At 49.6% G+C, this 24,457-nt stretch overlaps 1 protein-coding gene across 1 annotated transcript in view; it reads left to right on the top strand.

Moving 5' to 3' along the window:
* The window catches only part of ITGA1 (integrin subunit alpha 1), a 141,135-nt gene that overhangs the window by 88,644 nt on the left and 28,034 nt on the right, over positions 1 to 24,457 (top strand). The window contains exons 8-16 of the mRNA XM_090276123.1: positions 2,295 to 2,445; positions 6,975 to 7,140; positions 9,593 to 9,666; positions 10,367 to 10,511; positions 16,622 to 16,764; positions 18,450 to 18,593; positions 19,582 to 19,839; positions 22,013 to 22,143; positions 23,970 to 24,136. Of these exons, the coding sequence (XP_090132249.1) occupies positions 2,295 to 2,445; positions 6,975 to 7,140; positions 9,593 to 9,666; positions 10,367 to 10,511; positions 16,622 to 16,764; positions 18,450 to 18,593; positions 19,582 to 19,839; positions 22,013 to 22,143; positions 23,970 to 24,136 (1,379 nt within the window). The remainder of the gene's footprint in view (positions 1 to 2,294; positions 2,446 to 6,974; positions 7,141 to 9,592; positions 9,667 to 10,366; positions 10,512 to 16,621; positions 16,765 to 18,449; positions 18,594 to 19,581; positions 19,840 to 22,012; positions 22,144 to 23,969; positions 24,137 to 24,457) is intronic.

The raw sequence follows: 24,457 nt of genomic DNA, 5'->3' as shown, positions 1-24,457 counted from the left end.
AATAACCGCAAACAGAGGGGGTGATTTTGCATTTACCTGCCCGTAGGATCACAGGTTTGCATGCACAGGGTACACGTGTCTCGGTGTCCTGAACGCGCCTCTCAAATCATTGAGCACATGTGACCGCACGCGCAGAGTAAATCAGAGAGCTCTTTGAAAACGCCGAGCCGCTCAGGAGCCGTGTGTGTCAGTGTGTGAACCACTGACGAATGAATATTCATCTTCGAAGCTCACGGAAGAGACGCTCTGGCTGCGTCTGCTCCTGCACAGATACCAGTCTAAATACCACGTCCCTCTGTGGTGTCTGCCTGTGTCCCTCGTGGGGGGCCTACTGTAGGACTGCGTTCATCGGCCTTCGTGGATGAATAAAACTCCGTACGATAGGGATCTGTAGCCTTCTTGTTCACTAGCCTTTCGTGTGGAAGCACAGTTTTAATTGCTGTTTATGGCTTTTAGGCAGGGCCGGCATCAAACACTCTTTTTATTTTCAGTGCCTCCCAGTTCAGCGTATCTTTGTGCGCCCTGGTCCCTGTCCCAAATATGCTTTCTTTTCAGCAAGGCCACATGTTTAATCACAAGAACTTGATTCTCTTATCTCAAAGAAAGAAATTCCCCTGGGATGTTGTCCTGTTTAAAAGCCTGCAGGGAGGTCAGTGTTGAATTTAAAGAAAGAAGGCTGGATGGCGGTATTTGGGGGTCAGTGGCCGTTGGCAGAAGTCATCTGAAACAGAAAGGGCACATTCAGGAGCCAGCCCGCGGCCACTCCTCCGTCACAGAGAGCGCGCGGTGGTTTTGGAGCGGCCAGGTTTTCCTGAAGGAAGGTCCTTTCATCATCTCCCCCCGCTGATGTTTGTTCAGTTGTGGCCTTGATCTGCCAGAGAACTCAGAGGTTTTGGTGATCCTCTAAGGAATTAGAACTGTAAAAAGGACTGAATTTCATGACCTGTATTTCGAATTTCATTTCAATACTGGCCTTTAACATGGTTCTCCTTTGCTTGTGCGTGTAAAGACATTAGAAAGTCTCCTTGGACATGTAGAGGGCAGAGACACACTCCGCAGTGATCAGTATTTTTCTCATATTTTTCTTTTGAAAAGTTTAGGAAAAAAATTAAAATGTAGGAAAGGAATAACAAAATACCACGGATGCATCAAACAGAAGCAGATGTTGCTACCTCATTATCCTTGTGTAAGCCCCTTGAAAGGAGAAAGGACCCCACGTGGCATCCCTTGGCTCACACGCCCAGACCCCCTCCCCACTCAGAAAACACCGCGCGTGTGCATTTACTGTGTGTCTGCGGTCAGCGGTGTGCATTGTGCAAACCGCTGGGCACGTTAGCTTAGGAGAGACATTCATGCGCCATGGCCCACACGGGGGCTGTTTTTCCTCAGGGCCAGGGTAAAATATTTCAGTACGATGATTGCTGCATGTTATACCAAAATATGAAAAAGAGTATACAAGAACCCTTGTATTATCTCAGTCCTAAGTCATGTACTCTTCTTCCGAGACCACAGAGAGGAAGATGACTTGAATATAAGACAGTAATCGAGGAAGGAGAAGTGTGTGTGTGTGTGTGTGCAGAAGACATGGAGCAAACATGTCCCTTTCTGTCCGGCCACCTTTTCCTGCCCGCCCCAGTAGCCTGTGCCCTCCCCTAGTGCAGGCCCAATCTTTCACTGCTCCCCGGCCCTCTCCTGCCGCTGACCCAGAGCATCACTGCTGCAGCCTCTATTCCTACACCCGACTCCCTCCCCCCACTCCCAGGAGCACCTTCCACAGGCACAGCCGCACAAATACTCTTCTATCTCCCCTCTCCCCTCCCAGTCAGTGCGTCCCCAAGCGGCTGTCAGAGTAGGGGTGTGTGTGGGTGGACAGGGGGGTGGGGACTGAAGCAAAATCTGTGGCCCGAGGCAGAGGAGCGAGCCTGTCCGGGAAGAGAAGGAGCGTGTGCAGAGCGGGGCGCGGCTGGGAGAGCGCCTAAGGCCTGACCTCCTCTAAGTCTGGGGTCGCTCCCGTCACACCCCCCCTTTGAAGTGGCCAAGGAATGAAACTCTGCTGCCTTCTGCACCTGGGGGGTATGCTGACGGGCACATGCGGAGCTCCCCAGCATCTGGAAGAAATCTAACACTAGGCCAGAGAGTGGTCATCGCGCCTCCCAGCCTGAACAGGGGGCGTCAGTGTTGATCTTGGAGGGAAAGCCCAGGGCTCCCCAGCTCTGTGTTTCCCTTTTGTTCCCCGCCCTGCCTCTCCCTGGGGCGGTGTCTTATTTGCTTCTTTTTGTCTGTGACCCTTTCAGGCAAGAGGCTTTCACTGAAGCCCGGGGCGCCCGCAGGGGGGTGAAGAAGGTCATGGTCATTGTGACGGACGGAGAGTCTCATGACAACCACCTCCTGGGTCAGGTCATCCAAGACTGCGAGGACGAGAACATCCAGCGGTTTTCCATCGCTGTGAGTAGCGGCCAGGGCGGCTTTGGGACCCCGGGTGTGGCGGTGGTGCCGCGTGCGGGTCGGGGTGGCGGGGGAAGCCACACAAAGGAGGCTGGGAGGGGAAACGGCCCCCGGGAGGTGGACGCAGGATCGACCCCCTGCCACTGTGACCTCAGTGCCCAGCACGGGGCCAGGCCAGAGGCTCACCCACGGTCACTGAAGCGAAGGCAGGAAGAGCAGGAGGCAGGCTGCGAAGCGGAGGGAGGAAAAGGAGGCTGAGGGGAAGAAAGGGACAAAATAGGGAGGGGAGGAGAGGAGGAGAGAGGGTGGGAAGCGGGGAAGATGGAGGGAAGGGAGGGAGGACTGAGAGAAGGAGGGAGGCAGGGACGGAGAAATGCCGGGCGATAATTGAACGTCGCCTGCCGATCAGTTCTTCTTCCTGTGCTTGGGGAGGACGGAACACCAGGACGCGGCCCTGTAATGTCTCCTAAAAGTCAACGGTGATATTTCCACACCTACAGCGCTTTGAGTTGCAGGAAAGAAGCATTAGGTCACCTAACATTTGTCCATCCTGGACAGTCTGCCCTGCCATGCAGGAGAAGTCCCCTGCTGTGGGGGCACTTTCTTAGGGGCTCCTCAGTTGTGGGGGCCCCTCTGTACACGCCCCCTCTCCGTGCGACTACAGGAACGGGGAGGGGTCGGGAGACGCGGACGCGGGCTTGTGCCCTGCGTGCAGAGCCGAGGCCGCTCCACTCCGTGTCCCCGGCCGTGCGGCCAGCGTGAGGCATCCGGCTGCTGCGGAGCTGGGTTTCCCTAATTTCTGCAGTCAGGCTGGACAGGAACGGGAAAGAACCAAGGAGCAGCCTAGCCTGCCACTGACGATGCAGGAAATGTGACGTAGGAAGCCCTCCGCGCTCTTTGTGAGCACAGCTGGAGGGACACACAGCAGCCCGTCACCAATCGATAGCATTTGTCCCTCAGGATGCTGGGGGGTGGGGGGGCCGTCTGTATGCTTCGTACCTCTCACTAGGGATTTTTTTCTAAATCAGCTTCTAGTAGTTCCGTGAAAGCAGTTGACTTTAAGTTTCTGGTGTCACCCCATGGAGAGGGACATTCAGAAACAGAGACCTTTGAAGTACAGGAAATTAAATTACCACTTACCTGACACTCTAGCTTACCATGGTTTTTCATGTCCTATATACCTTTCCCTGTCCCTCACGGCGCCCCGAGGGGGGCTCTCACTTCCCCTTCTGGGAGAGCACAGGGCGGCAGGGCCCCATGGCCACAGACCACACGGCCAAGTCTCCCGACTCCCCGACCCACCTCGCTCTTCGGGGACCCGCTGCCCCGGCCTTTCCTCCCCCTGCGTTTTGTACCAGATCTAAAGAGACCCCAGCGTGGGGACAGTAGCATGTGCCAGCCCGCACCAAGGGAGGCCCTGCTGTGGCCTGGGACGTCCAGAGGGACTTTCCTGTGGCCTTGGAATTGCTGAAGGGACGGAAAGGGGGTAACCAGGGAGTACGTACCCCCAGAACAAACAGGTCTGCTCCGTTCACCAGCCCCCGGGAGCCTGTGTGTGAGGACAGAGGAGTCCCCGGCATTTTGCAGCGGTGATGAGGCGGAGGGAGGGGGAGGGGAGCGTAGAGAGGGCACAGTTTCCGAGTCAGAAAGAGCTTTGTCCCCATCTGCCTTTGCCGCGTGCTGGCTCCTGGGCCGGGGGTTAGTTACTCACTACTCCCAGCTTCAGTTTCTTTATCTGTCAGGGAGCATAAGAGTGTCCCTCTCCTTGCCGGTCTCAGGTCAGGAGTCCGTGAGATAAGGACCATAGTGACAGGCTGGGCAGCCAGCACTGTCTTCCTAAGGATCTTTTTTTTTCCTTTGTGGCAACCATGAAATAACAAAATCATAGCGCTTTAGAGCGAGGAGGCATCTCAGAGAGAAATTGTTACCTCCCGGCTCAGGAACCTTCAGATTCCCCGACTCTAAAACCTACTCGCAGTCCGACAGCGTGGACAACTGCATCCAGGCTCCGTCTCTGCCCCTTCACCGGGCTGTAAGCAGTGGTGGCTTCTGACGGCAACGTCAGCTTTTTCACCTGGAGTGCAAGATAGAATAAAATAAGACCTCGTTATTTCTCGCTACCCTTGTTTTACTTCTGTAAATACACTTTACCTGTTATTGTTCATTATTACCTCTCGTTACTAGAACTATTTCAGTGTCTTCCGTGGTTGAGGATAATTCCCTACGGCCCGGCCTTCACTCAGACAACCACTCAGGGTCAGCGTCTATGGCTGGTCTCCTCCGCGGGCAAAGCCAGGGCCTGCCCACCCTGTCCCTGACGCCTGGGTACCAGAGGTGCCCACATTGGTCCAGCTTCCCCAGAGGGTGGAGACTAGCATCCCGGCTGTCACAGAGTCAGGCCATGAACTGAGTGACACATTAGGAAAACTTCCCTGGAAAGAAGGTATCCATCAGTGCGTGACTTCTTAATTTAAAGTGCATCTTCTATTACTTTTACATTGAATGTGGCTGCATGTTTGGTATCTCTTGCCCTTCTACGACTGTGTTTCCCTTTGTTGGGTCCCTAGTTCACAGTTCATACTTTGCCTCCCCTCTGGTCACACAGAGGTCTTAGAACTTCATTAATCTTCCTGGAGGACCATAAAATCATGAGTTCCTTTCCCATTTTAATCAATGAATTAAGTATGATCCAGTTGCTCTTCAAAATGGTGTAAATAAAATTGCATAAGAAAATTCCACTTTAGCAATAATTACTTGTCATTTTCCCAACTCATATTCCTTTTCCCCAGTGAATCTTCTGCTTTTTTAGTTTGTGCCAACCTAGGAAATGAGACAGTTTTCCTTCCTCTCTCGCGCGTCCACGCGGGAGGGTCTGACCCACTTCTCGAGCCCCGTGCCCGCTGCTCACGCTCCAGTCTGCCGGGGGGGGGGGGGGGCAGTTCACGCTTGGAACGGCCCTCTTCCTGCGCCACTTTTCACCCACCGCTCGATCTTGAACACCATGGGTGGGGCTGCGGAGAGAGCACCCCAGGAGGACTGCCTGCTGCCACAGTGAGCTGTCGGTGAGAGGAGTGCAGGCATTTCTCCGATCTGGGGCGGCGGCTGGGCGCCCTAGTCTGTGGGCTCTATTCTGTCACTTGGGGACGTTAGAAATTGCCGGCAAGAGCCTGCTTTAGATTCAGGCTTTCATCATCATGTGGTAACGGCTGGGCCTGTACACATTGGTAAGCAATCACCTACAGCATCCAAACGCAGTGAGAGAAGTTGGCAGGGATCTTAGGCTTTGATTCATTTGCCCACAAAAGGCACATACGACCTGGATGCGAGCTGCGCAGTTCACGTTTGCTGCGTCTGCCTCGGGGCCCCAGGTCTGAGTCTGCAGTCTGGTAGCTGTCAGCAGACGACCCAGTGCCTGGCCCTGACGTGTGTGCATGTAGCAAAACGGCAGTAATTTCTATGTTACTGTGTAGCTCTTCCCGCTCATGGGCGATGATGGTTTTACAAGCTACCAGACCCCTTGGGTGCGGGACCAAAATACATTTCTGTCTATTTTTATTTTTAACCTGTGATGCAGACTCGTTCAAACTGGATGCAAGTCACAGTGATTCGTGGAAATTCTTTTCTCTTAGGTTTTCTTCAAAAGATCTACTCCTGTATTGCATTCATAAGTTCTCTATTGGTTCTTTTAAGTGTATCATTTGGGCATTTCCCCCACTGAACTTGATCCGTTTGGGGGAGAAGAGGCCCGGCTACAAAGGAGAAGAGGGAACTTCGGGGTGATGGAGATAGTCTGCTCCTTGCCGTGGTGGGGACACACAGTATCGGTTTGTCAAAACTGAGAATCGTCCATCTAAAAGGGGTGAATTTTACCATATATAAATTATATCTCAATAAACCTTACTTAAAAAATAAACTAAATGCTTGAGGAAACCATCTAGGATTTCTGAATGATTGCAGTTAGCTATAACAAAGAACTCCTGCCTCCCTTCTCTGTAAAAAGAGAATGTCCCAGTCTTGAGCATTTGGTTTCCAACAGGAAGACTCAATAGGCTGCTTTCTAGATTGCCCAGTTAGATTACTTCGGAGTCTAAAATATATACCTATTAGGCTGCCCCTGGGTAAGAGCTTCAGGAAGAACGGCCAGGTCAAGGTCAGGCAACTCACTTCCTAATTGCTTTGCCAGCAAACCTGATGCCGCTGGTTAGCATAGTGTCGGAGACATTCAGAAACGAATGTTACTTTTGAACTGTCAGATTTTAAAGATACAGGTAGCCAGGAGCACAGAAGGGGAGACTTTCACGAACAAGCAAGATTGCCCTTTTCATGTTCCTACCCCACTCACAGTATGTAACAGTTACCATGAAAGCATCTATGTATCCTCGTAATTATTCTTCCAGGCATGTGGAAGGACAGAGAACTCGCATTATGCTAAGATACTCAACCACCTCCTGTTCACTGACCAGACGCTTGAGATCCTTATTTAACACGTAACATTTAGAGTATGTCCTTGCGTTTCCGTTGTATCTTAGATCCTTGGCAGCTACAGCCGGGGAAATTTAAGCACTGAAGCATTTGTGGAGGAAATAAAGTCGATCGCCAGTGAGCCCACAGAGAAGCACTTCTTCAACGTCTCTGACGAGCTGGCTCTCGTGACTATTGTGGAAGCCCTGGGAGAAAGAATCTTTGCCCTGGAAGGTAGGACTATTTCTCCTTGCTCTGTGCGTTCTATCTGCAGTTCAAACCCATCATAACAGGTCGTCCGTATTGATTCCCACACGTGGCTAATGTATGTTTACTGTGGTCAGTAGCCTGCGTGGCGCAATGTCCTTTTCTGTGAATCTGTCCTTGAAACAGATGCCAATTTCACATGGAGCGGCATCTGCTGGGAGCTGTGTTTGTAAGGACGGGCCGTGCTGCCTGAGAGCCACCGGCGACAGTGGTCAGGGGCGACACACAGGAGCAAACACGTGCCCGCGTGTTTAGCACATGGAGATGCTAGTCCAACTCCCGTTACTGTCATGGTCTTGCTCGGGGCGGCTGTGGCGCAGCTCCTGGGCAGCGCCTTCTTTGTTCATTTCTTTTCTCCTGGTCTGCTCCTTGCACATTCTCAGCGTCTTCCTGGGACCCTACAACGCTTCACTGTGTTTGTCTGAGTCCCGCTGCTGCTTTGTAGACTTTGTGACTTTTCGCTGGTGACTGGCTGTCGGGCACGGTGAGTCAGGGCCTTAGGCAGAAGGTGGCAAGTGACCGCTGACTGCGGAACTAGATCTTGCCTGGTGATGGAGAAGTCTTCGCAACTGTTACGCCAGACGCAGGGCAAAGGCCCTTTTTTCCTTCGCGTCCTGCGATAATCTGGAGACTCCGCAAACCAGGCTTTTTCCTCGGCCCAGGAGAAGCCACCAGTGGGCTGCTCCTAGGCTCCGTCCTGACCCAGTCGCGTCTGTCCTTGGAGGACACATGGAAGACTGTTGTTTTTGTATCTTAAACACGAAAACTTGAAAGCACTTGCTCATCCCCCTGCTATGAGCAGATGACAGGAAATATGAAGATAGAGGGGGAGGGGTATAACTGAGAAACCGGGGACCGCTCTGCGCTTCAGGTGATAACGGAAAGGCAGGAGGTGATGGGCAGAGGGGGTTGAAATGTATAGAAAGGGAAGAAAGGGATCTAGAGCAATGACACGCTTTTTTTTGGACAGCGACCCACGATAATTCAGTTTGTTTTGTGACCCAGCGCACACACATCTATGCATAGAAAAGAAACCCTCACGAAATAACCCTCATTATGTGCAGTGCGCACTGATGTTTTTCCAGCCCTTCCATTTTCTCTTTCAATTAAAACAATGCTGGTTATGACTCACCCTGTTGATTTCTTGACTGGATCGCAAGCAGTCAGTAGAAAGTTCTGTTTAGACATGATGGAAATCTCCAGACCATTCTCAGCTGCAAGCGGAACAGCAGCCAGCGGAGACGCTAGCATCCTTATCATCAATTTGGCAAAGATCCCTGAGAAAGCACCTTCAAGTATTGTGAACTTAAAGGTTCCCTTTCAAGTTAAAGTGCATCTCTGTCATTTAAACTAGAGGGCAATTCACGAAATTAAAGTGATACATTTGAATTCTTGATTGAGTTCCCCACTGAAACCAGTCCTATAAAAAAGGCAATCAATCACTGATGGGCTTGTTAACAATTTTATGCCGGGAAATAACGAGTAAATAAGTTTGATTCCACCAATTTGATTACTCTCATGCCTCAATGGAGGGGCAGACTGACATTTAAAATATGCTCTATTTTTAACTTATCTCCAAAGCCAAATAAATCAGTAACTCCCGACGCCAAGCCAATAACTCAGCATTGCCTCAGTCCCCTCAGGAGGCTGTGGCTTTGGGGTTGGGGATGTTTTATGAGGAGGACATTTCCATGGAGTACACAGGCTTAGCTCTGCATTTTAGTGAAGAGCTCAAAAATGAGCACAGGATCTTGTGTGTGTGTGGGTGTGGGTGTGTATCTATATCTATATATGCACATATACAGATACATATATACGTATATATATATATATAAAAATGATTTTGAGTGGCATGTGTCCCAGAGCGCTGTCAGAAAGTCCCCTCCTGATCTGTGAGTGATATCCACACCCGGAAATGAGAGCAAATACGAACCCAGAATCCACGCCCCTTCATCAAACAGTGGAATCTGAGAGGCTCTCTCGCCGACGTACCGGTGGGGCTGCTAGAATCGAGAACCCTCTTTCAGAAGTGCGTGAGATGTCCTCTGCCTGCCAGGTACCAGGTCAGTTTGCGCAGACGCCTCCGCAGACCTCCCTGGGCCAGGGCAGGAGACAGAGCGCTCCCACGGCAGGACCTGCGGCCTTAACCTTGTGGGTATCAACGCCGCAGGGACCTGTTAGCGGCCAGGGCATGAGGACGCAGCAGGAGCGGGGTCTCCCAGCCAGTCCAGCGAGGGTGCTCTCCACAAGTCCGTCCCCTCCCCTCAACCCCCCTGGGGTTTCGGACTGAGACATGGCACGGCTGGCAAGGCCTTCACGGTGCAGAAGCTGTGGCTGGTAGAGCCCACGGGCCCTCCGGGGTCTCTGTCCTCTGCCCACGAGCAGCGCGCTGACCGGCACTTCTCCTTCCGCGTCACAGCCACCGTGGACCAGTCGGCCTCCTCGTTTGAAATGGAGATGTCGCAGACCGGCTTCAGCGCGCACTACTCCCAGGTATGGCGGCCACCGGAACGGGACCGCGCTCTGTTTATTTCCGAAGTAACGGGTGGGTCACGACGACATTTCCAGAATATGAAATGTGTATTTTTTGAGGTTTCTTCCCCAAACCAATACCCAGGCATCACATTAAGAGTGAGGTGGGACTCGCCATCACTGGCCTGAGCTGTCGGCCAGCCCGTGACGGCATTTCTAATCCAAGGAGGACCATGGCAGCCGCAAGTGTCCCAGCAGGAAACCATGCCCCCCGCCCAGCGCGCTACATCGCGCCAGTCATGGCGGATCCCTGTGAGGTCCGCCTTCTGTAGCAGTTCCACGCGGCTGAGTGAAAGACTTTAATTTAACGTTGTTGCTAATGCTGCGGAATGCATCCCTTTCTCAGCGTTAGCATGTTCAAGGGTGTTCATTTGCAGCTGGAGGAAGAAGAGGCGCCACGGTCCCTGCAGACGCACAGTGACATTTCAGGGCGCACCTGCGCCCTAGAACCTGGGGCGGGGCTCCTACCGGGCCCCCGCCTCTCCGCATGCCACCTGCAGACGGTGATGATGGCCTGGAGTCCACGCGGTTATTGCGAGGGTTACCAGAGCGGACCTGTGCACGGCGCTTTGAAGCGTGCCCATCACGTGGGTCGTGCTGTGTAAGGGTTTGTGCTTCCTGCTCTGATGAAGTATCACTGTTTTCTCTTTTCGGACGTCAGGAGTGGGTCATGCTTGGTGCCGTGGGAGCCTATGATTGGAATGGGACCATCGTCATGCAGAAGGCAAATCAAATCCTCATCCCCCAAAACAGCACCTTTAACGTGGAGCCTGCCAAAAAGAATGAACAGCTCGCTTCCTATTTAGGTAAAGTTGGGATGTAATTAATAGAAAGTGACTGGCTTTTCATTTTGTGTTTGTTTTTAGCATTATTTGTCTATGTTTATATTGGCTTAAAACTATGCAGAGAGATCGCTCCCGAGAGTCAGCTGTTTTCCAGGGCCTGGGAGCGTCCCCGGTCTCCGGGCAGCCTCCGTCTGAATGACAGAACACGGAGGTCAGTCTCTCTCAGGAGGGCCGTCCGGGGCAGCGTGTCATTCAGACGATGTGCGCCCTTCCTGAGGTCTCCCCGGGCCTGGTGTTCTCTGTAACCTCAAGCAGAGCCTCGCACCCGGAGGACAGGAGAAAGAACCCTGGGCTGGCTGACACCCTAAAAATCAGACTCCTGTTTCATTGTGAGGAGAACACTTAATATAACAGTTTCGCCTTTAACCAGTTTTTAAATGGATAATATGTTATTGTTAACTCTCCATAGTCTCTTATGTATCCTCTTCTCATTAGTGCTTTTTTTTTTTATGGGTCCAAATTTTGGAAAAGAAAATTCTGATTGTTCTGTTGTATGGCTTCTTATTGAACAAGACAAATATGGAGCTTAAACCCAGTGAGGTAGCATCCGCTCATTTTCCAAAGATTGGCCTGGAATGGGAGGTGTGGGTCTGATATCCCCCGGCTCTGGGTCTGCACCAGGCTGGCCAGAGGACACCCCAGCCTCTTCCATCACCAACTGGCCTCAGTACACGGTTGGAAGAGCCTAGAATGACAAGGACCCTCCGGGTTCGGTTCCCCAGCTCCTTACTCGGCAGGTATTTGGGGAGAAGCTCTGTTGCCCCAGGCGTGGTCCCGGGGTCTTTGGAACGTGTTCATCAGGCTCCTCTTTCAGCCCGTTGGCATTCCTCTCTGGGATCTCTCTGACCTGGAGGCAAGTGTTTTTCTCTCTTCTAGTTTCTTCTTGTTTTAGAAAGAGGGTAACAAGTATTTACTGGTACGTCCACACATCTCCTAACTCGAGGGCACGCTTCAAAGCTATAAAGTCAGTGAAACTTAACCAAAGGCCTGAGGCTTTTTAGGTCAATAAAAATGTGTGATGGTAAGCAGCAGCCATCATGTGAGTGCGGACACCCCTTAGGACACCTTGAAACGCGTTAATGATGGTCCAGTCGGTCTCTCATTCCAGTCCTGTTAGTCTGTGGCCTGGTTGAGAGCAGCTAGAATATTCACGCGTTGTTCTGAGCATCACACATTACAGGAGAAGATGCCCAGCTAAGATATGTCAGTAATTACCTAAGGGATACAGATCCGGACACAGTCACCTCCTACCTGTCCCCCCCCCCAAAAAAAAACTTGAAGAAAATGATGATTAGAACACAAAGTGTACACCTGCATGTCTGTTAACTGTTGGGAGGATTGGGATATAAAATGAAATATTGGGCTTAAAATGTATATCAAGTTTTAGCATGAAAGGAGCTCTTAGAGAACATAACGTAAACCTGTAATTTTCCAAAGTAGACAAGAAAAATTATGTCACAACTACCCGCGGCAATCTGACGCTAGACTATAGGTCTCTTGATTCTTATTCCAGCGTCCATTTCCCTATACAAAATGCCTGATTCTGGGCTGATCAAGAAGGCACCAATAAATCATAAGTACATGCAGGGCACCCAGCACTGAGTTAGAATAGAGGATAACCAGATAACTAAGGTGTATCTCCGCCTTCTCGGAAGAAGCTACGTTTCTGGGTGTGCGGTGACAGCCAGGGAGCCTCTCGCCGTCAGTGCGGTATGTACTGTGATGCAGAGAACCCGAAGGACCGCAGGAGGTGAGATTGCGCAGCTTCCAAAGGTTCTTCATCATCCGAGATGTGATGGCACTATCTTATGGGAAATGCTGTGCAATCAAGAGCCAGTTAAACTCAAGGCTCCTTCCTGTCGTGGCCGGAAGAATCGTGGGACCTTGACCCTCCCGTATCATGGTGGCACATAAGTTAGAATAACTCTTTCAGAAGGTCTCTTGACCGTGTGTATACAGAGCCATAAAAATGTTTGCACCACATCGACCCTGAAGTTTTACTTCTGAGACCCTAAGCTATGAGAAAAAACAGATATTTAAGGATACCCGCTGATCAAGCCTTTTCCTTGTGTTGTTATTCATGATAACGGGGGCAATGGTGTATCCTCAATGTCAAAAAATGTGGGACTCGTTAAGTGAAGGGTAAACCCACATGGCAGAACATTATGCTCCCACAAAAGTGAAGGTTATCAAGCCGCTGCTCCTATGACAGTAAAGACTTGAAGGGGTGCGGCATTGGGGGTACAGTCAGAGACCCTCTGAGGTGACGGGGACTTGGGTTTGTTTTCTGACTCTGCCCTTAGCTGTGGCTGTAGGAAAATTACTTTATCCCTCACAACTTCAATTTGCTTATTTCTAATATGGAAATTATTACTGTGTATGTACAGTAATTTTATATATGTATGTGTATACAATTTGGATTGTTAGGGATATTAATTAATACCTATAAGTTGGTTAGTTTTGTACCTGACAGATAGTGAGCATTCAGTGGGTGTTGTCTGTTGTTCTATTATTATGTCATGTTATAGAATAAACATTCCTCTTACTAGTACTGTGGTAGGCGGGCTAACGACCCCTAAAGATGTGGATGTCTTCATCCCCAGACTGGGACCTTATATGGCAAAAGGGACTCACAGATCCTGAGATGAAGACATTGTCCAGGGATACCTGACTAGACCAGTAGAACCCCATGCGTTCTTCATCTCAGAGAATCTCTTCTGGACATGACCGTAGGGAGCTAGGACTACAACAATGGTCAGAGAGAGGCGATGGTGTTGCCTTTAAGATAAAAAGACCACATTGGTGGTCTCCAGAAGCCACAAAGAGCAAAGGAATAGGTTCTCCCTGTCCAAACTGTGAGGTCAGCCTGGGCACACCTACGTGCGACTTTAACTTTGTAAGATAATAAATTCAAGAGGTGGTCAGTTGCCCAGTCTGTGGTAATTGATCACCGCAGCAATAGAAAACTAATATATGTATATTAAATATAATACGAACAGCGGCTGACCTTAATATCACTACTATTATTATTGAGTGTATACAAACTTAAAGACCTTGCATGAAGTCCACAAAGATGTGTGTGACATTGTCACCTGGGAAGTTCACCCATTTTATTTAATAACATTACAGTATTTTTGGTGTACTGTGCAACTGTTAGGTGATTAAATTCTTCCTAAACAAATATTCCTAAAGAATCCACCATCTATTATTCAAAAAAAGCTTGGGTTAATGGTTGCCGAAAGCAGACTGAGAAAATTCCCAACTTAAAGATATCTCAGCGAGCAGGGAAAAACTAGGAGAACCTTCATCCCTGAGCGTGGTGTTTAGAACATATGATTCTCCTCTGCTAGAAAAGGAAGTTTGGGAGTGTGTTGTCTAATGTGATGTTTCTTTCTGTTTCAGAAATCATGCCGTTAGCTTAGTCATAGGTTAGCCCACAAAACATTTTGCCAACATAAAGTTTAATACGGAGTATGTACATTTCCTTTAAAATAGAAAAGCACCCAGGAAAGGGGCCAGCGGAGAAAAACAGCCTTTTCTCTGAAATATTACTCTAAATCTGAAATGAGGCTTTGAAAGTATTTCCTTGTGTGGGTTACAAAGTGGGAAGAGTTTGAGTGTGTGTTTTGAATCTATGGGGACTGAAGTTGTTAGACTCTGGAAAAGATTATGCAGGAAGCAGAGGTAACTGTTCCGTTAAAGAGTCCCATCCTGAGGAGCATCACAGAGAAGTCGGAACTGGAGCTGTTGACCGTCGCTCAGAGCGTAGCCAGGACCCATCTCGTTGGGACCAGTGAGGTCATCCCTGTATGTGCTTAGCATGCGGTTTTAATGGTGAGACTCGGTCAACAGCCTGTTCCCAGCTTCCTCCACCCAGTTCACGGATTTCTAATCATGGGAGACAGAGTCAACCGAGAAGGATGGGTGGGGGGGCAAGCGCGCGGCACCAGCCCAGACCCCACCTGTCGGCCTTTCTGTCCCCGGGTCCCACGCGCAGACTCGGGGAGCTGACGGGACTAACCCTTCGTACGCCCACACACAGGCTGCGCCGTGTCTTTCTGAGCGCAATAGCGTAAATGTTCATTTTCCATTCGTAACAACTGGCCCTTACTGGGCCCTCTTTCCCTCCCTCTGCACGGTCGTTAGACAGCCCAGTGACTCCCTAGCCACCAGGGCCTATCCCCGCGACACTCCCAGTCCAGGAATAGACGTGGTCACCAGATGCCAATCGTCCGAGTCGACGAACTGGATGATCGCACGACCCCAAAGTCAAACATAGTTTTCCACTTACTTTTCAAGGCTCTTCCATGAGTTTGCATTTCTCATTCTGAAAATTTTAAAATTTCTCAGCGTTCCTCAGCAGGGCCGCCCCCTGCGTGACCGCGTTCCCTTCTTCTCCAGTTTGCGTACATACAAGCGTGACATTGACGTTGTATCTGTCAGCAGTGTCCTAGACAGTAACATAAACGTGACGCAGCACAGCTTTGAAAGGGCAGCCTGTCACGTCCAGTAAGTTTTAAAGGAAGGGGAAGAAATGAGGATCGCGAAACATACTCATGAAGAATTGTGTTTCTTTAGCCCTTGTAAGAATAAAGCACATTTCGGTACAAAAAACTGATGCTTTATCAAAATCTGGAAAGAAAGGGGAACTATTACCTTATGGTAAAGTACTCGGTAAATTATCGATATAATCTTTTTCTCAGTGGGAAATGCTGTTCTGTGACATTTTCAAAAATAATCTGCTTTCTGCTCCAATGATGGACAGTGTTGGTTACTTACTGTTCCTTCTGTACAGCTGAAATCTGACTGTGGTAATCTTTATGTATCGATTTAGATCTGTTCTCTAGAGACACAAAAAACAAGTCGAATTCTCTGCTCAGAAATTAATAATAATTTGTTTTAAAGATCCAATTTAAAATTCTTTAAGGGTCAAGAAAGCCCAGTTAATAGGGTGAATTATTAAGCATGAAAAGCTGTTCAAGATGACTTTTTAAATCTTTTTTAATTTATTGATTTTTTAGCGAGAGAGAGAGAGAGAGAGAGACATCTGTTTGTTGTTCCACGTATTTATGCATCATTGGTTGATTTGTGTATGGGCCTGACAGGAATCGAAGCTGCAACCTTGGCATATGGGGGCAACGCTCTAATCACCGGAGCTACCCAGCCAGGGGCAAGCTCGCTTTTCATCAAACAAATGCAAAGTAAAATCACAGCCAGTTACGTTTAATAGATTAGGTTTAGTATCTTTTAGAACACCCACAATTGAAATAATAGTCAGGATACACCGGGTTTGGAAGAGTTTGAAGGAAACTCTTCTCTCCTTTAATAGTTATCTGTGGAATTAGTACAAATGTTCTGGACACAATTTGCCAAACACTAGAAGAACCATTAAAAATTTGATCTCATAACCTAGTCCTTGAAATTTATCATAAAAAAAAATCTTCCAAAAGAAAGAAAACAATTACATATGGAACGATGTCTTTCCAGGCTTCAGTATAATACCAAGAAAGGAAGCCCACCTCGGTTTCTTTTGGGGAATAATCACGTGGTGTAAATGGAAGCCTTGAGGCTCTAATTCAGTCTGAGAACTCAGCGTCACACATCTAAAATTACAATTTGAAACCTAGACCACAACATAGAAATGTCTTACATTTGCTGTGATGCCGATGACATAAAATTACTAATTTCTGTAGCAGAGACACGTATCCAGATGATGGAGGATTGATTTGTTACAAAGTGGTAAGTTGCAATTGTGAGAGATTTTTTATGAGTTTATTTTCTTTTGCTGTCATCGTTGTTACATTATTTGTGCCTTTAAACAATGGAACACTGAGGTCGGGGGCGGGGTGGATACCTTTTTAGGACAAACACTTGTAGCCAATCAGAGGGCACAGCAAAAGCTTCTACCAAAACGCACTTCCCTGTGTGTAAATATACCCATTCCTTTTTCACAAAGGAAGTCCACGTAAAAGCACACACGTGACTCTCCCGACCCTCGGGAGTGGCTCTGGGTTCAGTGGGTGTAGCCCGTGAGGGGTCTGGGCACCCAACCAGCGTCCCTCCCATGTCAGGGTACACAGTGACCTCCGCCACGGTCCCCGGAGACGTGCTGTACATCGCGGGCCAGCCCCGCTACAACCACACGGGCCAGGTGGTCATCTACAGGATGGAAGGCGGGGACATCAGGACCCTCCAGACGCTCCGCGGAGAGCAGGTAGGCCGGGACGCCGTCGTGAACGCACCCATGCTCACTCCGTCGGTGGGCATTTCACCCAACTTCCTGCTGCCCTAAACGTCAAGGGGACCCAGTGTCCCCTCCCCACGCCGCTGAGAATGCGCCCCGGGTTAGGTCCCTGGGTCCGCGGCGTCCGGAGGACTCCAGCTGGGTGGGGGTGGGGCCCAGGCGCAGGTGTACCAGTGATGCCCAAGAAAAGAGAGGGGGAAACACAATAAAGATTCAAAATAAATTGTAAAAAAACAGAAGAGAGAGGGAAGACCCTCGGAAGCAAGGCTGACAGCAGCTCGGACGGTGCCTTCGGAAGGTGGACGGACGGCTTCCAGCTCGGGTTGGCGCGGGTCTTACGAGGGGACGAAACGGGGCGGGTGCAGGCGGAAAGTCGGCGGGTAGGAAGGTAGACGGCGCGGCGGAAAAGCCAGGGAGCAAGAGCAGGGCCCCGGCGGCGCGAGGTGCCGGGTGGCAGACTGCAGAGTTGGGGTTTCCTCCTGCAGGGACCTGGGAATTACTCATAACTTGAATATGCAGAGAAATCTCATTAGACGATATTGAGTAGTAAAGGTCGTTTAAGGAATGAGACATGCCATATGCAAACATAGCTATAGAGTATGTGAAAGTATGTCTGACACCGAGAGAAACGCCTGTGCTGTTGTTGACTGCTACCGAATCGTAACACTTTGTGTAATTTTTATTCCTTTTTTATAGTTTTCTGTATTTTCCACGTGTTCGATAATGAGAATTTGTGGACTTTATTGTGCAGTCCTCCCAGGTCAGGGGAATTCTCGGGCTTCCCTACATATTCCACCTCCCCCCCCCAACACACACACACACACACACACACACACACACACACACACACACCACACCCCACCCACCCCCACTGGGCAGGGCCGGGCAAGGCAGCCTCTGCTCTCCTCCCCCCAAGCAGGCCGCCCAGCGCACAGGACGGCTCAGGAGCAGGACACACACCTGTCAGGCAGGTGCAGGATGGTGTCTGTCGCAGCGCCACGACACAGCTTCCGGGGTTCCTGCCAGGGGCGTGCAGCCACAAAAGCCCCTGCAGGCTGGGAAGTGCAAAGTGTATCATCGGTGTTGGATCGTGACAGCTCCACACAGCCTAACCGCCGTGTCCCCAGCAGAGGTCACTTTTACCACAGTCATTGGGACAAACCCAGCCACTAGACTGAGTGGACGGTCTCCCAAGACCGCGGCAAAGCGTACTGCCCCGCTATTCCGATACTGTTCAGCGCCCCGCGATGGGCGCTGTTTCACGTTGCTGCGTTGGGACGCGCACCGAAGACCTTTCCAAACACCTTCTGTTTATCTAATTTCATTTCCTTAAAAAAAATCGCTGCAGTATTACTTCTCTTTTCTGATTCGTGGAGAAGAAAGGGGCGGGGTGACATCTTAAGGGAGTCACTTCTCTTAAGCTGGGGAACCTCAAATAGCCGCCCCTTCTCCCGGAGGCACCAGACTGGTCATCGGCCTTACGCAAGAGCCAGCAAAGAGCTGTCGGGTGGCATCCGCTTCTGTAGCTCGTGTCCTCAGCCACCTGACCCTCACGTGCTCCTCCAGGCTGGTGTGGGTGAAGGAAAGGCAGGCTTTTGCTTCCTTGAGACTCTGATGTTCATCAGGCTGTTTGCTTTGATCTGTCTGTGCCCCAGATCGGTTCCTACTTTGGCAGTGTGTTGACAACAGTCGACATTGATCAAGACTCAAACACGGACATCCTGCTGGTTGGGGCTCCCATGTTCATGGGCGCAGAGAAGGAGGAGCAAGGCAAAGTGTATGTGTACTCCGTGAACCAGGTAATGGGAACTCTCTTCCTATCTTTTCATTTCATATCAATAACAGGGTTCTCATTTCTCACCCACTTTGGGAAAAGAAGCTAAGACGATTTCAGGAATTCGAATAAAGTAGTTCAAGCTCTTGGATATTTTCTGCTTCGAAAATGTGAACTATTCTTTCTAAACAGAATCGATAGGATAAAGATCAATATAAATCTCACTAAACTGCTCAATAAAGTCATAGGCAGCCACGTGTGAGCTCTGGCCCAGAGGTGTGGACACCTCAGCAGTGACCACTCACAGGCGGGGGAGCTGGGGGAGCAGACAGTCTGAGGAGGCAGGGATTTTAAGGCCATGACAGCAGACGTTTTCAGGAAAGTACCGTGCTATTTGGACACTTCACGGGGCTGGAGTGAGATTCTGTTTTCCGCTCCTGACTTTAGACATTGTCTGTTAGGTGAAATAATTCTGCATTTCTTCATCGGAAGAGATGTTTGTTTGTTTGGGAAGGGGGCGGGGGGGGCTTTCCTTCCGTCAGCTTTTTTATGTCCTGTACTGTTTTTTCCCCTTTTCCCAAGAAAATGTGTCCCTGTCCGTCGCTGCGAGAACTCCCTGGCCTTTACTAAGCTTCTGGTTTTTTTCACTCTAGATAGGTTTGGGGAAGGTCTGCTTTTGAACAGAGTAAACTTTCTCTATAAGGGAGAGTCTATAGAGACTTTTCAAAGAAGCACAATATTGCGCAGACAGGATAGTGAGGTGAGTTGAGGATTTCAACATTCACTTCTTTCGCTTTACAAAGACACGGGGAGTGACTCAGTCACGCGATTGTCGTAACAAGAGGACCCAGTGGGGTCCTCCACGTGTCCGCTTTCCCGCGCGTCTGCAGGCTGGTCTTTAGAATCTCTCACTTCGCTCTCGGCGAGGCCCCGCGTTTCAGAAGGTTCGCGAACTTGACCGTTGATGTCCCAGCGGTTTTACGAGCGCGGATCCCGGTTTCTCTTTCCGCCAGACGCGGTTCGAGTACCAGATGAGCCTGGAGCCCGTGAAACAGACGTGCTGCTCGTCCGGGAAGCACACTTCGTGCGCGAAGAAGAACAAGAAGGAGCCGTGCGGGGCTCGTTTCGGAACGGCGATCGCGGCCGTCAAAGACCTCAACCTGGACGGCTTCAACGACGTGGTGATCGGCGCGCCGCTGGAGGACGACCACGGGGGCGCCGCGTACATCTACCACGGCAGCGGCAGGACGCTGAGGCGGCGCCACGCGCAGGTGAGACCCCCGCGCAGACAGACCCCCGGGGCCCGGGACAGGGGCGCAGCGCCAGGCGCCCCCGCTGGCGTCCCGCGGGCCTGCAGGTCTGTGTGCCAGCCCCAGTGGGGGGCTAGATATCGCATCGCGTCCATCTTTATAGAAGAATCACTTGGTTTCATCTTTTTATCTAGTTTTTCCTGTTATGGGCCGTGTCGCCATAATCTGATCTTTCGAAATGGTAAAATAACAAACAGAAACACACAATGAAAGAGCACTTCTTACCACTGCTAACACCTGCAGGACACCGGATCCAAAGCAGAGGGGACGAGGGGACCGCTTTCTGAATAAGGGAATGATGGTTATACAATTTTGCCAATAAAGGAGATGAGATTATTGGTTTTATATTCAGTATGCATGTTGTTATAAGACTTCATTACATTTATATTTATGAATTAACTTGGTATATTTTCAGCAAGTGGATTTGGGTTTCCAAAAGTTTGTCATTTTCCCACAAGTAATCCCTCTTGGGAAAAAAGAACCCTGAATAATTAGATTTAACCTGTTTTAAACTTATTGTTAGTTAATGGCTGTAATCCACAAATTAATTTTTTCCTATATGAGAAAAATATGAACATACGGAAGTGTTTAATGCACTATAAAAACAATGGAATTGTCTGTCTGTAGTAACCATAGTTAAGCATCGGACAGTTACTGAGGAATAAAATGCAACTTACTACTTTGTAGTTTCGATAACAAGAAAAATCAGAACATTGGTGATTTCTTGTTACCCTTGTTCTCGCTGGCGCTGCAGCCAACAGACTTCCCCGATTTTACTCTCGCATTGGGAGGCTGCAGCTAACTTCTCATGACGTCATAATGACGTTAGGAGCGCGGCAACAAGCAGAGGCCGTAACCCAGCAACGGCGCCCGCACTGCTGTCCTTTTAATGAGCGCTTCGTTTCTGCTGAGCATCGTCTTGTTTGCTTGCCTGGCATCCTGGGGCATGACAGGGTCAGGCTCTGCAGGACACGGTTCCTTCTCGGTTCTGGCGCTTTACTTCTTCACTATTAATCCTGCAAATTTAATGGAGTGGCATTTGCAGTAAAAAAAGGAAGGATTTTAAATTATTAATAACTGGAATGCAGTTGTCATAAGCGATTTATTTTGTAAAATGATGGTAAGTCAAGACACAGCTTTAAACAGCGACAACAGAAAGAACATTCGAGCTGAGCTTCTTTAATTATGGGCGGCACGTTTTCCCACGGAAAGGTGAGGACGGGCTCCCTCGCTTCCGTGCCAGCCCGAGGTGCCGCTTCCGTCTGGGGTGAGCCGGAATGACGCTGGGTCAGCTCTCCCAGAACCAAGGACGCAGGTGTCTCCCGAAACTCCCTCCCAATGAGCCACAAACATTGAAGCCTGGGAACATGTCCCCCTTCGGTTTGCCTTATTTGGCTTCTTCATTTACGATTTGTAAGCAGAAAATAGGCGGATGAAAAGACCCCACATTTAGGAGTCTGTCTGTCCTGTCTCCTTACCATGGGGTTTTATGAGAATATTATCAGCTTGAACCAAATCTAAGTCAGGAAGTACAAGGTCAAACATCGTGTACGCGCGTGCGCACCCGTGGGCCTCGGAGAACTTTGTATCCACCTGCGCCCTCGCGCGCTGTGAGTGGGAGCGAGCCTGCTGTGCCCCTGGCTAGCAGCACAGGGTTTGACAGACGGTGAAGGTGATGGCCTGTTGGAAACTGCATTTGGGGGACGTGTTATTGATGCCCAGCCCGCTGTCCCGCACGCAGACCGCCCGGCGTTTCCTCCTCCGCGCGGGGCGGGGCGCGGGAGGGTCTCCAGCGCCTGGCGCATCTCTGTCTCTGCGCCCTGGGGCTGCCCAGGAGCCGCGAGCGGGCCAACCACAGCGCCTTCCTTGAGGCACAGAAGGGATGACGTTGCGCGATCGTTTTCCACTCTGGTGTTAGGAGCCCTGACGGGATTGCGTCCCCGCCATAAAAAGCAGCTCCTTCGGGAGCATCTGGGTAACTTCTCTGGTCTCCAGAGGAGGGGCGTCTTGGGCCGCTTTCCAAAAGTTCTACATTGTAATAGTTCGTTAACCCATCCAAGTCCTCAGATGTATTTAAAGCTGTTTGTAGAAGCCACCCTTCTGACCCAGAAACTCTCGGCTGGGGTTTCCACAGCGCATTCCATCCGGTGGGGACGGCGAGACGCTGAAATTCTTCGGCCAGTCCATTCACGGAGAGATGGACTTAAACGGGGACGGCCTGACAGACGTGACCATCGGGGGCCTGGGCGGCGCTGCCCTCTTCTGGTACGTGTGTGAATAACCTGCTGGTTCGCCAGGCTCAAAGAGCACCAAACAGTAGTTTCCTTTGGGCTCCAATATTCAGATAACAAATTACGCAGCTTGGTTGGTAAGCTAGAGAGCCAATAAATCACATTAAAGGAATAAGTAGAATCAACCCTGAATGTGCTCAGCCTTGAAAATGCCTGCATCTCCAAATTAATTGCAATTAATTGTAAAATCCTAGTCAATGGTCAAATACATATATTAATATCAATATTTATTTATGAATAAAATAATGTGTTACTAGCATTAATAATTCTACATATAACTAATTAAAAACAAATTTGAAATAGATTCGATTTGAAAAAGTGGCTAAAAATATATGAAGAATAACATTAATGAGAATTTTGTATGATATTTTTTATTACAGACTTTATTAAGAAACATAAAGGAAGAATTTAATAAATAAAAACTATATTTATGACATGAGCCTCCATGGAAAGGCCACGTGTTGATTCTTTCAAATTGACCATTGACTTAATATAATTCAGTTGAAAACAAATCTCAAGAGTTATTTTTCCAAAAATATATCTAGGAGAGCCATAAAGAAAATTGTGACAGACCAAGGTGAAGATAGAGACCCGAAAATTAATGAGTTTGTTATAATTTAAGGTGAAACTAATGGTTAAATAAAAGTTGTGCACTAAATCATACAGAAATAGCTGTTACTCAAAATGTTTTAGCTGTACATGTAACTAATATAGTTACTATATATAACTATATGTACACTTGCTTCACATATAACTACATATTTGTAACTGTTACAGTTACTATACATGTAACTATATGTACACTTGCTTTACATATAACTACGTATACATGTAACTATGTTACAGTTACTATACATGTAACTATACGCTTGCTTTACATATAACTACATATACATGTAACTATATGTACAGTTACTATGCACATAGCTATAAATACACTTGCTTTACATATAACTCTGCATACACTTGCTACGCTTACACCTTGAGAGAAAAGGAAACTGAGGATCAGCGCCCAGAAAAGGAGAATGCTCTGCAGCAAGTGGCCATGACCTTGGGGAGGACTCACGGACGCCAGAAGTCACCAGTGTCAGGAACAAAGAGCACATACGTTTCGTTTTTGTGTGAACTGTCGATCCTGAATTAAATTACCATGTACACCTCATGGATACGTGGGAGATACCGGGGGAAATGAGTAATTCCCTGGGGCCGCGTAGGAGTCAGGCTAGATCCTGCTTTAATAGGGCGAGAGTGGGCCTCTCGGGGTAGCAGAGGCTTTCTAGGAGCGATGAATGGGCCTTGGCCACGTAGGCGGAGGTGTGCCGGTGAGTGAGGGGGCTCCTCGGGGTGCGGTGTGCACCTCCGGTCCCCTCTCCTGGAGCAGGTCAGCGCTCCTGGGGAGGGATTTCAGACAACCGTGTTCCTCCTTTGGGACCTGTCCTCAGGGAGGTAAGGGAGCTCCAGGAAAGCCTGTTCCAAGGGCCTGCAGCTCTCGGTAACTAACATATCAATGCCGCACACGTGGGAGGGGCATGGCCTGGACACCTTCAGTCCTACTTCGGAGGGGCCTGTCCTGCTCTCCCTTGTAAGCAACATCCTGAGCTGCTTCCACACAAACCTGTGAATCCTCACGAGGTCAGAGCCAGCCTCGTCTGTAATAGATTCACCGGAGAAATGGAGGCGGGAGGCCCCACATCCACGAAGGACTGTCCCCTTCAGTGTGCTCCCTCCGGACTCCCCAAAGTGGGGCATTCCTCACGGGCAAACCTGCGGGAGGGATCACCATCGTGTCTGTGTTCCCAGGTCCCGAGACGTGGCCGTCGTTAAAGTGACCATGACTTTTGAACCCAATAAAGTGAATATTCAGAAGAAAAACTGTCGCATGGAGGGGAAGGAAACTGTGTGCATAAACGCTACAGTGTGTTTTGATGTGAAATTAAAGTCCAAAGAAGACACGATTTACGAAGCTGGTGAGTGTGCCACGCACAGCAGGTGCTCGGGGGCAGGACCAGGCGGTTGCTGACAGCGGCCACGGTATTGCCCCTGCCCCAGGGGTCGGCACAGCCCGTGCACCCCTGTGAGCATGGGGGGTCTTGAAGGAATGGGTGAGGGAGGCCAGTCAATCCAGAGCAGACTCTGTATGTCCCCTGGAGGGCCACACTTCCTGTAAACAATCAGTGCTTAGAAAATAAACTGGAGGGGGGGAGGGAGAGGAGGGGAGAGAGAGAGAGAGAGAGAGGATTCTGAGACAGGGCTTAGGGACGGGGCCCCCCAAGCCCAGCTGATTTCTA

This window comes from Furipterus horrens, unplaced genomic scaffold, assembly GCF_987537825.1.
Source record: "Furipterus horrens unplaced genomic scaffold, mFurHor1.1.pri manual_scaffold_5, whole genome shotgun sequence".
Classification (NCBI taxonomy): Eukaryota; Metazoa; Chordata; class Mammalia; order Chiroptera; family Furipteridae; genus Furipterus; species Furipterus horrens.
Note: the sequence above shows the minus strand (reverse complement) of the source record. Positions and strands in the feature narration are given on the sequence as shown.